Raw genomic sequence first — 13,977 nt, forward strand, 5'->3', positions numbered from 1 at the left:
GAGTGCTGGCCCAGAAACCATGGAGGGACAGTGCACTTGCTCTGCTTGAGGAAGAAACTTGACAAATATGCTTGATTGACAGACTGAAGGGCAGACAGGACAGACAAATGAGAGAAGGACAACGAAACTGGTCCAGGGGCGGCCCCGGCCCCACTCCTCTCCATCTGCCCACGGCCCCTCACCTGGAAAGGAAAGCCTGGTGCTGCTTGATGGTGTCCATCTCGTAGGTGGACGAGTCACTCCTCTTGCGCGGCAGCTGCTTCTTGGGGTCGTCCCCGTTGCTGCGCGGGATGTCGACGTTGCTGCGGCTCAGGTGCCGGCTGGCCTCCAGGTTGGAGGGGCTCCCGGAGCACGTGGAGTTGTTCACCAGGATTCCGGGGGACAGGAGGTCCGTGTCCTGGAGGCGGAAAGCCACCAGCTAGGCTCCAGGCCCCCCAGGCTGGCCCCGGGACCACCCTTGAGGCTTCTTGAGCCTCATCGCCCTTGGGAGGAACCCGGCCCCTGGTCCCCTCGGGGCGACTCCCCGAAGGGCGGATCCTGCCTAGGGGTGGGAGCTGGGGGTTTGGCGGTCTGGGTTCTCCACTTGCCTGCACGCTCACCACACTGCCCCGGCGACTGCTGCTCTGGCTCTCGGACACTGTCTGGTTGCTGCAGCATAAAGCGTCAAATGCCAGGATCCCCCCAACACAATCCCCAATCAGGCAGACCTGGGGGAGCAAGCAGAGGTTGTGACGTGCCCAGCCCTCTTCCCGTAACAAGTATCTAGAGAAGGGTGAAGAATTGAGGGGGGTGGGGTGTGTGTGTGTGTGTGTGTGTGTGTGTGTGTGTGTGTGGTGTGAAAGAGAAAGAGAGAGCGAGAGAGAGGGAGGGAGGGAGGGAGGGTGTGTGTGTGCGTGTGCGTGTGTGTCTGTGACCTGGAGGAGGGGAGCACTGGCAGGCAGCCCTCTGAGATGGGGTGGCTTGGCTCAGGCTAAGCAAATGCAGGGAAATATGGGAAGAGGCCACAGCTGCTGGTGTTGTGGGGGGCGATACGGGGCAGGAAGGGCAGCAGAGCAGTCCTGCAGACCCCCTCCCAGATAAGGAAAACTCATAGTTCCCGGAGGGAATGGGTTTAAACAGCAGCAGGAGGAATTTACACTGGGCATACAAGCACATACCGACCGCCACCCCACACACCCTTGACCCGTTGTTGGGTAGGCACCGTCTCTATATGTTGCTAACCTGTACTTCCCAAGCACTTAGTACAGTGCTCTGCACACAGTAAGCGCTCAATATATATGATTGAATGAATGAATTAATGAATGCAAACCCAAGCTGACATGCGTGAGTACACAGGCACACACATGCAGACACACCGGGAAGGGCTGGACCAAGTCAACTTGGAGCCATCCTCACCCCAACACTCCCACATCAATTCACACCCTCAGGAGAGGTGAGAAGTCACAGGGACTACAATCCAAGAAGCCCCAGGGGTCTATGGGGATAAGGCCTCCAGTCCTCAGATGAGGAAGAGACAAGTTAAAGCTTTCCTCCTCCTGCTTCACATCACACCCCTGTCCTTGGGGGACGAGGGCTCCCTTGGTGCTGCCTTTTTGGGACTCCAGGCGGCACCCCCCCGTCCCACCCTGGAACCCACCTGGCCACTGAACGACATGCCCGCCTGGGACTTGATGAACTCGCCATAGGCCTGATTGGCTCGCTGGATCACCGTAGCAACCGCTTCCTGGTACTGAGGGGAGGAGGTAGCCAGGAGGGGCAGGGCGGCAAGGGGGATGTGGTCTTGGCTGTTGGAGAGGCAGCCCTCGTCATGGCTGTAGGGGCTCAGGCTGTGGGGGCAGAGAAGGGTAGGGAGAGGAGTGGACACCGCATTAGAATCCACCTTATTGCCTTAAAGCTGCAGCTGCTGGTTCCAGGCGACCAGATCCCGACAGGAATTCCACTCCTTTGAGGACATGATGCTCAGGAGTCAAAATAGGCCATAAAGGGGAATTCCTGGGATCTAAGTGGAAGGCTGGAAGGGCTCAGAGCCAGGAGGCCTGGGCGCTAGCTCCAGCTCCGCTCTTCTCCACTGTCGACTAACTTGTGTGTCTCGGTTTCCTCATCTGTAGAATGGGACGACACCCGTCTCTCCCTTCCTCCCAGGGAGGTGGCCAAGGCCAGTGACAACAGCTGAAGATCTGGGAAAAACAAGCTGGTTCCGCCAAGGGGCCCCCAACTCCGATGCCACCTGGGGCCCCGGGGCAGGGTGAGCAAAGCCGTGGGCCCTGATGGGTTCCCGGAGGGAGTCACCCCTACTCACTTGGACACCAGGGAAAAGGCCTCGGAGCAGATGGCCGGGCAGGGCACCAGTTTGATGGTAATGTGACCGAGCGCAGCAGGGTAGTGGACCCGCATGACGGTGTCAAACACGGTGGTGATGGTGTTGACGTCACCCTGCTTCGAGCTCTGGTCCCCTCCTCCGCTGTCCAGGATGTTGCCTCCGTGTAACACCAGAAGGAGCACGTGGATCTTAGAAGCCTGGGACAAAGGCTGGCTCACTTCATCCTGTGGCAGGGAGGATTCATTCGGTCATTCATTGGCATTTATTGAGTGCTTACTACGTGCAGAACACTGGACTAGAGAAGCAGCGTGGCTCAGTGGAAAGAGCCCGGGCTTTGGAGTCAGAGGTCAGGGTTCAAGTCCCGGCTCAAAATTGTCAGCTGTATGACTTTGGGTAAGTCACTTCACTTCTCTGTGCCTCAGTTACCTCATCTGTAAATGGGGATGAAGACTGTGAGCCCCCCGTGGGACAACCTGATCACCTTGTAACCTCCCCAGTGCTTAGAACAGTGCTTTGCACATAGTAAGCGCTTAATAAATGCCATTATTATTATTATTATTACTAAGTGCTTGGAAAGTACAATAAAGCTATAAAGAGAGACAATCCCTGCCCACAACTGGCTCACAGTCTAGAGCGGGGGGTTTGGGGGAGAGACAGACATCAGTACAAGTACATAGGCATCAATATAAATAGAATTAAAGATATACACATAAGTTCTGTGGGGTGGGGAGAGGGGGGAAGAGCAAAGGGAGTGAGTCAGGGTGATGCAGAAAGGAGTGGGAGCTGAGGGAAAGTGGGGCTAAGTCTGGGAAGACCTCTTGGAGGAGGTGTGCCTTCAGTAGGGCTTTGAAGTGGGGGGAGAGTGACTGTCTGGTGGATTTAAGGAGGGAGGGCGTTCCAGGCCAGAGGTAGGATGTGGGCCAGGGGTCGGTGGCAAGACAGGTGAGGACTAGTTGAAGGGTGAAGAACCCCTCACTGCCTGTCGTGTGTGATCTGTCTAAGCCAATGGTCACAGGGAGGCTGGAGCCTCCCAACTTGGCTATTCAGTTCAGCAAGTATACAGCTGAACTGTATACAGTATACAATTCAGCAAGTGGACTGAGATCTTGCCAGGGGCAAAGCCCCAACCTGGGCGCTGCAGCAAATGTCGGGGGTTAAAACAAAGCAATGGTTCTTGCCTTCGACCAATCAGTTAATCAATCGGTGCTACTGATTGAGCACTTACCGTGTGCAGAGCACAGCACTAAGCGCTTTGGGAGAGTACAATATAATAGAATAGGTAGAAGTGATTCCTGCCCAAAAAGAGCCTACAGAGTAGAAGGGGAGACAGATATTAAAATCAATTTACAAATGAGTATGTACACAAATGCTGTGAACTGGCGGAGAAGTGAATATCAAAGTGCTTATGGGGCACAGACCCAAGGATATAGATAACACATGAGGGAGGACTTTGGCAGGGAAGGCTTCTGGGAAGAGATGTAATTTTAAGAGGGCTTTGAAGGTGGGGAAGATGGAAGGAGTTCCAAGCCAGAGGGAGGACATGGGCAAGGGATCGGTGGCAAGAAAGATGTCCATCAGAATCCAATGGCGAGCTGCCAGACATCTGGCCATCGTGGTCAGGAAGGGACAGTCCTTCAGGCTGTGCTAGCATTACCGTGGCAAATCTGTGGCAAGACAGCTAGCCATACTCTGGAGAATTAGCTTACCAACCCCTTTACCTGCTCACTCTCCCCAATGAGGCATGTACAGGTTAGATTATGTCCAATGACATCACCGTTCTCTCGAGTAATAAATGCTACTGACTGATAGGTAGTCGATGGCAAACTCTTCAGGGAAAGGGACCTGGTCTTCTACTTTTAGCTTACCAGTGAATCGTATTTATTCTGCACTTATTGTGTGTACTAAGCACTTGGGAGAGTACAACAGAGTTGGTAAGCACATTTCCTGCCCATGTGAAGCTTACAGTCTGGAGGGGGAGACAGGACATTAATATAAATAAATTAGAGCTATGTACATGTGAGGCCGAGGGAGGGGTGAATAAAGGGAGCAAATCAGGGTAAAGCAGAAGGGAGTGGGAAAAGAGCAAATGAGGACTTATTCATTCATTCATTCATTCATTCATTCATTCAATCACATTTATTGAGCACTTACTGTGTGCAGAGCATTGTACTAAGCGCTTGGGAAGTACAAATTGGCAACATCATCAATCGTATTTATTGAGCGCTTACTATGAGCAGAGCACTGTACTAAACGCTTGGGAAGTACAAATTGGCAACATATAGAGACAGTCCCTACCCAACATTGGGCTCACTTGGCAACATATAGAGACAGTCCCTACCCAACAGCGGGCTCACAGTCTAGAAGGGGGAGACAGAGAACAAAACAAAACATATTAACAAAATAAAATAAATAGAATAAATATGTACAAGTAAAATAAATAGAGTAATAAATACATACATATATATATATATATATATGTATATACAGGTGCTGTGGGGAGGGGAAGGAGGTAAGGAGGGGGAGGAGGGGGAGAGGAAGGAGGGGGCTCAGTCTGGGATGGCCTCCAGTCAAGGAATTAGTCAAGGAATGCCTCTTGGAGGAGGTATGCCTTCAATAAGGCTTTGAGGTTTATGATCCCAGGCTCCCACTGCAACCCCAAAGGAGCTCAATCCATTCGACTGAATGTGTCTGTCTGAACTGTCCCCATGCTTGGGACATTCTGGGTCCCCTCTGCCCACTCTGGATGCTTTGATTGGATGTCCACTCCAGCAATACTCATTTCTTATCTCTTTCTTCTCTACTTGACCCTCATCCCCTGACCTGCAGCATTTCCACTGGGGAGCCCCACTGGGGTCCGTTAGGCCCAGGAGCCCCTACCCCTAGGGACGGGGTTATGACTAAGAAGCTAGGTAGACCATAATGTCGTTATGGGCAAGGAACGTGTCCGCTACTACTACTACTAATGATAACAATGACATTTATTAAGTGCAAAGCACTGTTCTAAGCGCTGGGGGGGATATAAGGTGATCAGGTTGTCCCACAGCGGGGCTCACAATCGATCCCCATTTTCCAGATGAGGTAACTGAGGCCCAGAGAATCAATCAACCAATCGTATTTGAGCGCTTACTGTGTGCAGAGCACTGTGCTAAACGCTTGGGAAGTACAAGAGAAGTTAAGTGACTTGCCCAAAGTCACACAGCTGACAATCAGCGGAGTCGGGATTTGAACCCATGACCACTGACTCCAAAGCCCGGGCTCTTTCCACTGAGCCATGCTGCTTCTCTTGTAATGTTCTCTCCCAGCGCTTAGTACAGTGTCCACATAGTAAGCCCTCAGTAAATACCACTGATTAGCTTGTGGGGCTGCAGAACAAGCCCAGGATATTGCCACCATGTGACTGTGGGCATGCCCCTTAACTGCTCTATACCTCAAGTTTCCTCATCTGTAGAATGGGGACAGTTCAGACAGACACATTCAGTCGAATGGATTGAGCTCCTTCTGGGTTGACATAGCAGCCTGGGATCATAAACTTCAAAGCCTTATTGAAGGCACACCTCCTCCGGGAGCCATTCCTTGACTAAGTCCTCATTTTCTCCTTTCCCGCTCCCTTCTGTTTTACCCTGATTTGCTCCCTTTATTCACCCCTCCCTCGACCCCACATGTACATAGCTCTAATTTATTTATTTATATTATATCTGTAGAATGGGGATAAGAATACTTGTGTATCCTTCCTCCCTCTTAGACTGAGGGCCCTGTGTCAGACAGGACTGTGTCTGATTATGTTGTATCTGCCCCAGTGCTGTGCACAGTACTTCAACACAATTATTACTACTACTACTTCTAATAATAATAATTAATGCTCAACCTGTTTAGGGGGTTTTGTAGTTTGGGGGATTTTTTCCCCCCGCCTGATTCCCCTGGGCTCCACTCCCACCTCTGCCGGAGTTCCTGTTGGCAGCCGTACAAAGCCCCTGGGCTGAGATGCCAATCCTTAAGCAGTGCCACTGGCTAGAGATGGGTGACTGAAGGCAAACAGCCTATGTCAGCCTGAGGACTGGGGAGCATTTCCTTCTGGCCATGAAATAGCACTCCTGCCTATTCCTCCTCCCAAACCTAACCTGATGACCCACTTGTTCTGTCCACTGAGGATCATCACCCTCTTCCAGTCCAAAGGGTCAGAGTCGAGGTCCCACTGCTGGCCCGCCAGGCCAGACAATCCCAAAACACAGAGACCTAAGTTGGCTGGGGCCTCTGGGTCCCCCCAGGCTCCTCCCTAACCCATTTCTATGAGACTTGCTCTGAGCAGTGATCTCTAAATTCTGTCTGGTCTCTTCCCGGATGATCCTTATTCTCTGCCTCCTCCACCACCCCCATAACTCCACAGGCCCACTTCACTGCTCCCATTGACGCTTGGATGTTCAGTTGGAGGGAGAAGTAAGAGGACACTCCCTACTCCTGGCCAGTGATTTGAGCAATCTCAGCACCCAGTCTTTCCTGTGAAGCCCCAGACCCAGGAGGGGCCATCCCTCTCAGGAGATGAGGGCTGACATGCGTCCAGCCGCAAGACCAACCTCCATGCCGCGGTTTCTCTCACAGTGGCTCAGGACAGTTTACTGGTCTGGCCTGTTTCACCTGTGGGGCTTAATAAAAAACCACACTGGCCGCACACCGCAAACCACATTCACTCATATTGGCGGCTGCTGTTACCTGCTGGAGGCACTGTACTTGGGCAAGATGCCACATTAGCTGTCTGTGCCCTTGCCTGCCTGGGCACCTCAAACTTTAATCACCCTTTCTGCCTCCCGGGGGACTGATGCGTCAGCAAAGCCCTGTCCGGAGGCTTTGGCCCTGCCCTCTGTTCCAGGGAACTCCTCCTCTCAAGGCAATTGGATTTCAACTAATCCCATTCTAGTGATCCTCACCCGGAAGCCGGGAGTCAGACACTTCCCAGTCTGACGGGCTGCTGGCCTGGGGTCCGAGGTCAGTGCTCCCCGGGAGGGAAAGGGTGGCAGGATGACACTTGGCCAGGGAGAGAGATCTGATTAGGTGGTTCTTCTCCTGTGCACTCACCTCGGTGATGCTGAGGGGCTCCCCGTGGGAGACTCCACTGTATTCTGCGGTGGTCTCGTGATAGAGGTCATCTGCAACACACACACACACACGAACACGCTCATGACGGTCAGCGCCCAGCAGCAAATGGGATCGGCCATGCAAGAAGCCACAGACCAAGCTTCCCAAGCGCTTAGTACAGAGCACTTCACCCACTAGAAATACTATTATCTCTACTCCTTTGCTAGATACTCTGCATCTTTCTAATGATCCTCTATGCTCCCTTGACCCTTAAGACGGGTGCTCCTTTTCATAGGGTGGTGAAGTCCCCATATTTATCGCTCTGCATCTCTAGTCCCAGAGACGTCTGTTCCCAATCAGGCCCCAGACTCCTCTGTGGCACCCAGGATCCAAGTCACAGCTGAAGCTAACTCAACTGGGGCAGGAACAGGAGGAAGAGATTGCAGGGGGGTGATTGCAGTGGGGAAAGAAGGAGCTTGCTGGGCAGGAATGAGATGGGGACGTGAACTGTGTGTGTGGAGGGGGGTAGGGGGGCTGTTGCAAGGGGACAAAAATTCTGGCTGGGTTCCTCCAAAACTCATAGTTACTCTGGAGTCGAGTGTTACCCACTTTACTCCCCCTCCATCCTCTTTCCACCTCCCAGCCTCCTTTCCCTGGACCTGAAACTCAGAAGGGACAGATTGTTACCATGCACATCATCCGATTCTGGGGATTCAATTTTATCCATGAGGTCATTGGAACTCCATTTGGTGATTTCTTTAGGAAATATCTCTTCAGGGTCAGACAAGTCCTCTTTAGAGAGAGAGAGAGAGAGAGAGAGAGAGAGAGAGAGAGAGAGAGAGAGTTTAAGATGGTGCCCAGCCTGGCAATCCTCTCAAATGATCAGAGGGGACAGGTCTGGATATCTTCTCCATCCAGGGAATGGGAATCACCCACAACTGGGGGAAATACTAATCTCCCAACCTTCCCAGTCATCCCCCACCAACCCATTTTTTAAAAGGTATTTGTTATATGCTTAATATATACTAGGCAGTTTACTAAGCATTGGGGTAGATGTAAGTTAATCAGTTTGGACACAGTCCATGTCCCACATGGGGTTCACAGTCTTAAACCCCATTAACTGAAACACAGAGAAGTGATGTGACTTACCCAAGGTCACACAGCAGACAAGTGGCGGAGCCGGGATTAGAACACAGGTCCTTCTGATTCCTGGGCCCAAGCTCTATCCACTAGGCCAGGCAGCTTCTCATTCCTTTCTATGGGCCACCTCTGCACTCACACATTTATCTGATTATTTGTTGCCTTGCCCTCATTTCCCATATCTATTTTCCCCCGTAACTATGGTGCATTTTTCAGTTGCAATCTGCTCTCTCCCTCATTAAGACTGCAAGCTTCTTGAGGGCCCATTTCCACCCTTTACTTCTCTTGTACGTTCCCCAAACACCTAGGAGTGTGCTCCGCATTCAGGAGCACTCAATAAATACTATTACTGGTCCTGCACCCAAGTATCTGATCTACCAGTCAGCCCCCCTGGCTGAGTGCCCACTCTTCTTTTCCCCACTCCCCGCCTAAAGCAGCTTGCAGTCACTTGATGGGGACACCACAAGGAACCTCCAGAAATTCTACCTCTGCCTGACTCTCTCATTTCCTTTGCTCAGAGAGATAATCATAATAATTATAATATTATTATATTTATTAAGTTCTTGCTACATGTTAAGACTGTGCTAAGTACTGGGGTAGATACATGATCATCAGGTAGGATACAGACCCCGCCCCCCATGGGGCTCACAGTTTAGTAACAGGTGTTTTATCGCCATTTTAGAGATGAGGAAACTGACGTATAGAGAAACACAGTGGCTTGCCCAAAGTCACACGGCACAGAAGTGGTAGAACCGGGATTAGAACCCGGGTCTCCTAACTCCCAGGCTTGTGCTCTTTCCACTAGGCCATGCTGCCTCTTGACCTGGTACCCAAGGCATATTAAATATGTTACTTCTTCATGTGTGGAAGGGATTTATTTATTTTTTTAATCACAAAAAAGCCCGCCTGGTATATTATCTGTATTTAGGAACAAATTTTTAAAAAACAACAACAACCCATCAGTGAGCTGCATCTAGGTTCCTCATTCGCTCAAAGAGCAGTTGGCTTGATAAGAGCCCCACTGATCTCAGCGCTTAGAACAGTGCAGCACTTAGAACAGTGCTTTGCACATAGTAAGCACTTGATAAATGCTATTAAAAACAAAAACAAAAACAAAAAAAAAAACAAAACTAAGCAGTCCAAGCCAGGCCTGGGGAGGGATGGACGGGAGGCTGTTGCCCGGGAACTGCATCCGAGTTTCCAGTGGCGGCCCCGAAGATGGACCGTTGATGCCGACTGGGCGAATGGGCCAGCGAGAATGTCGCCAAGTGGTCGGATGGGAGGGGCAGGGTTGGGGAGTTAAATTCCCGGGCACTCTGCCTGCTGTCCTTCCCCCTCCCGCCAACGGCAGATCTCAAGGAATCCCAGCTCAGCTCCCTGGAATTTGAGACTCTGTCGACTTGTTTCGGTCTCATCTCGCCCCCAGGTCCCCGCGCTCTGGTTTGACTCGGGAGGCCTGAGGGTCCAACGAACTGGTGTTCCTGCTCAAGGCCGAAGGAGAGAGCGAGCGAGAGAAAGAGGGAGAGAGTGAGTGTGTCTGTGTGCGTGCGCGTGTGTTGGGGGGAGAAGGGGGGAAATGGGGCCGCAGGAGAACAATCCAGGACACAGTAGAAAACACCAGTGGGTGGGAGCACAAGCTGCTTTCATCCTCCAGCCAAGACACTTCAGTAATAAACCGGAGTTTGCGGGTCCAAGGCTGCAGCCAGGCAGAATATCACCAGCTGTGACGAAACGGGGGTGGCTGCAACGGGGGTGGCTGCACTGCGGGTAACCACCACCCCCCGTTCTGTTCCAGGAAGTGACCTCTAATGTTCCACAGTGACGGGCCTCACCTCAACGCCTGGGCACTGGCTCTGGGGAGGAAGTGGAGAGAGGGGTGTGGTGACTGAAGAAGAGGACGATAGAGAAGGGAGAAGAGTGGGGAGAAAAGGGGAAGCGACTGAGGGAGGGGGGAAACTTCAAGGGTAGAGTTACCCACTGCCCCTGGAGTTCCATCCTTCAGAAAGTCTCTTCCCTGTGTAGAGCCTGGAAGGCTTGGGCTCTGAGGTGCGATATTGGCAGGGCCCTGGTGCCAACTGGGGAGTGGGATGGTTTAAAATGTGTAAGGTTGTCGTGGGCGGGGAACATGTCTACCAACTCTGTGGTACTGTACTCTCCCAAGCGCTTAGTACAGTGCTCTGCACACCTTAAGCGCTCAATAAACACAACTGATGATGATAAACTGTGGAACTGCTGGAGCAGCAGAGTATTCTAGCAGGAAGCTCCAACTTTAGAGACTCCCAAGTGGGGCATACAAACCATCAGGCACTAACATTCACTCACTTATTCTGATTTAATGGGCAGGCTGGGGGCTCTGAGGGAATGAATGTTCATTAGTACAAATCTGGCAGCCCTAGACAGCCCCCAACAGCAGCTTCAGATGCAGAGGCAAATTCCTCAGGATTACGGAGTCAAATATATCCTCTACTTTCTGCCACCCAGATCCTATCTTCCAGGGAGCCAGGCTGGATACAGCGGAAGTTTTGGTCTCAGCAGCCCACATCTCCTCCATTGACCCAAGGGTCAAATCTCCCTGAACTCAATCCCTAACAGCTAAATCTGGGCAATCCATGGTCCCATGAGATAGAAAGGCCATGGACTATTGAAATGCACAGATAAAAGTCTCAGCCACTAGTTTCACCCTGGGGAAGCAAAGGGACCATATATCAATCTTCATTTCCCCCGCCACCTCTGGAGAGCACAATTACCAATGGCAAAATGTCAATAAAGGTGGGAAACAGCAGGAGGGGGAACCCACAACAGAGAGCCAGGACTGAAATCACAAAATATGCACTGTTGGCTGGCCCAGGACATCATATCACAACTGGCATGCAGCATAAGATGATGGTGTCATGGTCTGGGATGCTCTCACTTGCTCAGACCCAAGGTCTTCCTCCTCCTTCTTTCCCCACTTGTCCAACTGCTTTCTGGAACCCCCGCATCCCTCTCCCATCCCAAAGACCCCAGTGGCAATGGAGGTGGGAGGAAGGATAGGAGGGAAGGGTGGGGGGCGGAGGAGAGTGGTGTCCTCCTTGACTCCGCTCTCTCATTCACCCCACACATTCATTCATTCAATTGTATTTATTGAGCACGCACTGTGTACAGAGCACTATACTAAGCACTTGGGAAGTACAAGTCAGCAACATATAGACACGGTCCCTACCCAACAACGGGCTCACAGTCTAGACGGGGGAGACAGACAACAAAACAAAACACGTAGACAGGTGTCAAAACCGTCAGAATAAATAGAATTACAGCTATATGCACATCATTAACAAAATAGAGTAGTAAATATGTACAAGTAAAATAAATACAGTAATAAATATGTACAAATATATGCAAGTGCTGTGGGGAGGAGAAGTAGGTAGGGCAGGGGGGTGATGGGGAGGGGAGGAGGAGAGGAAAAAGGGGGCTCAGTCTGGGAAGGCCTCCTGGAGGAGGTGAGCTCTCAGTAGGGCTTTGAAGGGAGGAAGGGAGCTAGTTTGGCTCTCAGATTGGCAACATCCAATCTGTCACCAAAACCTGCCGGTCTCACCTCCACAACATCGCCAAGATCCGCCCTTTCCTCTCCATCCGAACTGCTACCTTGCTGGTTCAGTCTTTCATCCTATCTCGACTGAATTACTGTATCAGCCTCCTCTCTGATCTCCCATCCTCCTGTCTCTCTCCACTTCAGTTTATACTTCACTCTGCTGCCCGGATTATCTTTGTACAGAAACGCTCTGGGCATGTCACTCCCCTCAAAAATCTCCAGTGGTTGCCTGTCAACCTTCGAATAAAGCAAAAACTCCTCACTCTCGGCTTCAAGGCTGTCCATCCCCTCGCCCCCTCCTACCTCACCTCCCTTCTCTTCTTCTGCAGCCCAGCCCGCACCCTCCGCTCCTCTGCTGCTAACCTCCTCACTGGGCCTCGTTCTTGCCTGTCCGGTTGTCGACCCCTGGCCAACGTCCTTCCTCTGGCGTGGAAGGCCCTCCCTCCACACATCTGCCAAACTAGCTCTCTTCCTTCAAAGCCTTACTGAAAGCTCACCTCATCCAGGAGGCCTTCCCTGACTAAGCCCCCCCTTTTTTCCTCTCCTCATCCTCCCCTCCCCACCGCCCCCCCCCCACCCCCTTCCCCTCCCAACAGCACTTGTATATATTTGTACGTATTTATTACTCTATTTTATTTGTGCATATTTACTATAGTTTATTAACAAGGTGCATATAGCTATAATTCTATTCATTCTGATGGTATTGACACCTATCTACTTGATTTGTTTTTTTGTCCGTCTCCCCCTTCTAGACTGTGAGCCCGTTGTTGAGTAGGGACCGTCTCTAGATGTTGCCGATTTGCACTTTCCAAGTGGTTAGAACAGTGCTCTGCACACAGTAAGAGCTCAATAAATACGACCGAATCAATGAATGAATGAGAAAGAAGAAAGTGAATGAGCAAGCTATCATCAGTTCCTTCACCCTGAAATGTTCTCAGGGTAGGGGAGTGGCAAGTTTACAAGGAGAGGTCTGCACAGCTAGGGGAAGTGGTTTGAGATGATGGCGGAGGTGACGTGGAGGTGAAGCAGCATGGTGTTGTGGATACAGCATGGATCTGGGTGTCAAAAAAAACTGGGTACTAATCCCAGCTCCTCTTGGGAAAGTCACTTTACTTCTCTGTGCCTCAGTTACCTCATCTGTAAAATAGGGATTAATGCTATGAGTCCCGTGTTGGCCATGGACTGGATCCAGCCTAATTATCTTCTATCTACTCCAGCGCTCAGAACAGTGCTTGACACATAGTAAGCACTTAACAAATACCATTATTGTTATTAGTAGTAATAATAATAAAGTAGGGGTGATGGTGGAAGTGAGGGTGTAATACTAATAATAATTATGGCATTTGTTAAGCGCTTACTATGTGCCAGGCACTTTTCTAAGAACTGGGGTAGGTACAAGATATTGGAATTGGAAACAGTCCCTGTCCCACGTAGGGCTCACAGTCTTCACTCCCATTTTACAGATGAGGGGATTGAGGCACAGAGAAGTGAAGTGACTTACCCAAGGTCACACAGCAGACAAATGGCGGAGCCAGGATTAGAACCCGTGACCTTCTGACGCCCAGGCCTGTGCCCTATCCACCATGCTATGCAAGCTGTGGCAAAGCCAGAACTACCATTTTGGGTCACTTCCACCCCTGCTGCTAACTCACACCCACACTTTGAATCATCAGCCCCCAAATAACAGAGAGTGGTCAGTGACTGATGCTTTCCTCCAGGGTGCTTCCTTAACCCCTCCTCTCTCTCCCTCCCCTACTTCCCCTTTCTCTCTGCTTCTTCTCCTTCTGCAGTTTGGAGCATTAATAAGATCATTAACTGGAACACTACAGGCTGGGTACAGAGAGGATCTAAAATACCCTGATTGTTTCCTGCAAAT

General features: G+C 51.1%; 1 protein-coding gene across 1 annotated transcript in view; it reads right to left on the reverse strand.

The window, feature by feature from the left end:
- PITPNM2 (phosphatidylinositol transfer protein membrane associated 2) overlaps positions 1-13,977 on the reverse strand; it is a 130,645-nt gene that overhangs the window by 26,463 nt on the left and 90,205 nt on the right. Inside the window, exons 8-13 of the mRNA XM_038762526.1 lie at positions 8,078-8,182; positions 7,391-7,461; positions 2,300-2,544; positions 1,637-1,826; positions 588-707; positions 183-397 (exon numbers count right to left, since the gene is read on the reverse strand). Of these exons, the coding sequence (XP_038618454.1) occupies positions 183-397; positions 588-707; positions 1,637-1,826; positions 2,300-2,544; positions 7,391-7,461; positions 8,078-8,182 (946 nt within the window). The remainder of the gene's footprint in view (positions 1-182; positions 398-587; positions 708-1,636; positions 1,827-2,299; positions 2,545-7,390; positions 7,462-8,077; positions 8,183-13,977) is intronic.

Source organism: Tachyglossus aculeatus, chromosome 21, assembly GCF_015852505.1.
Source record: "Tachyglossus aculeatus isolate mTacAcu1 chromosome 21, mTacAcu1.pri, whole genome shotgun sequence".
Lineage (NCBI taxonomy): Eukaryota > Metazoa > Chordata > Mammalia > Monotremata > Tachyglossidae > Tachyglossus > Tachyglossus aculeatus.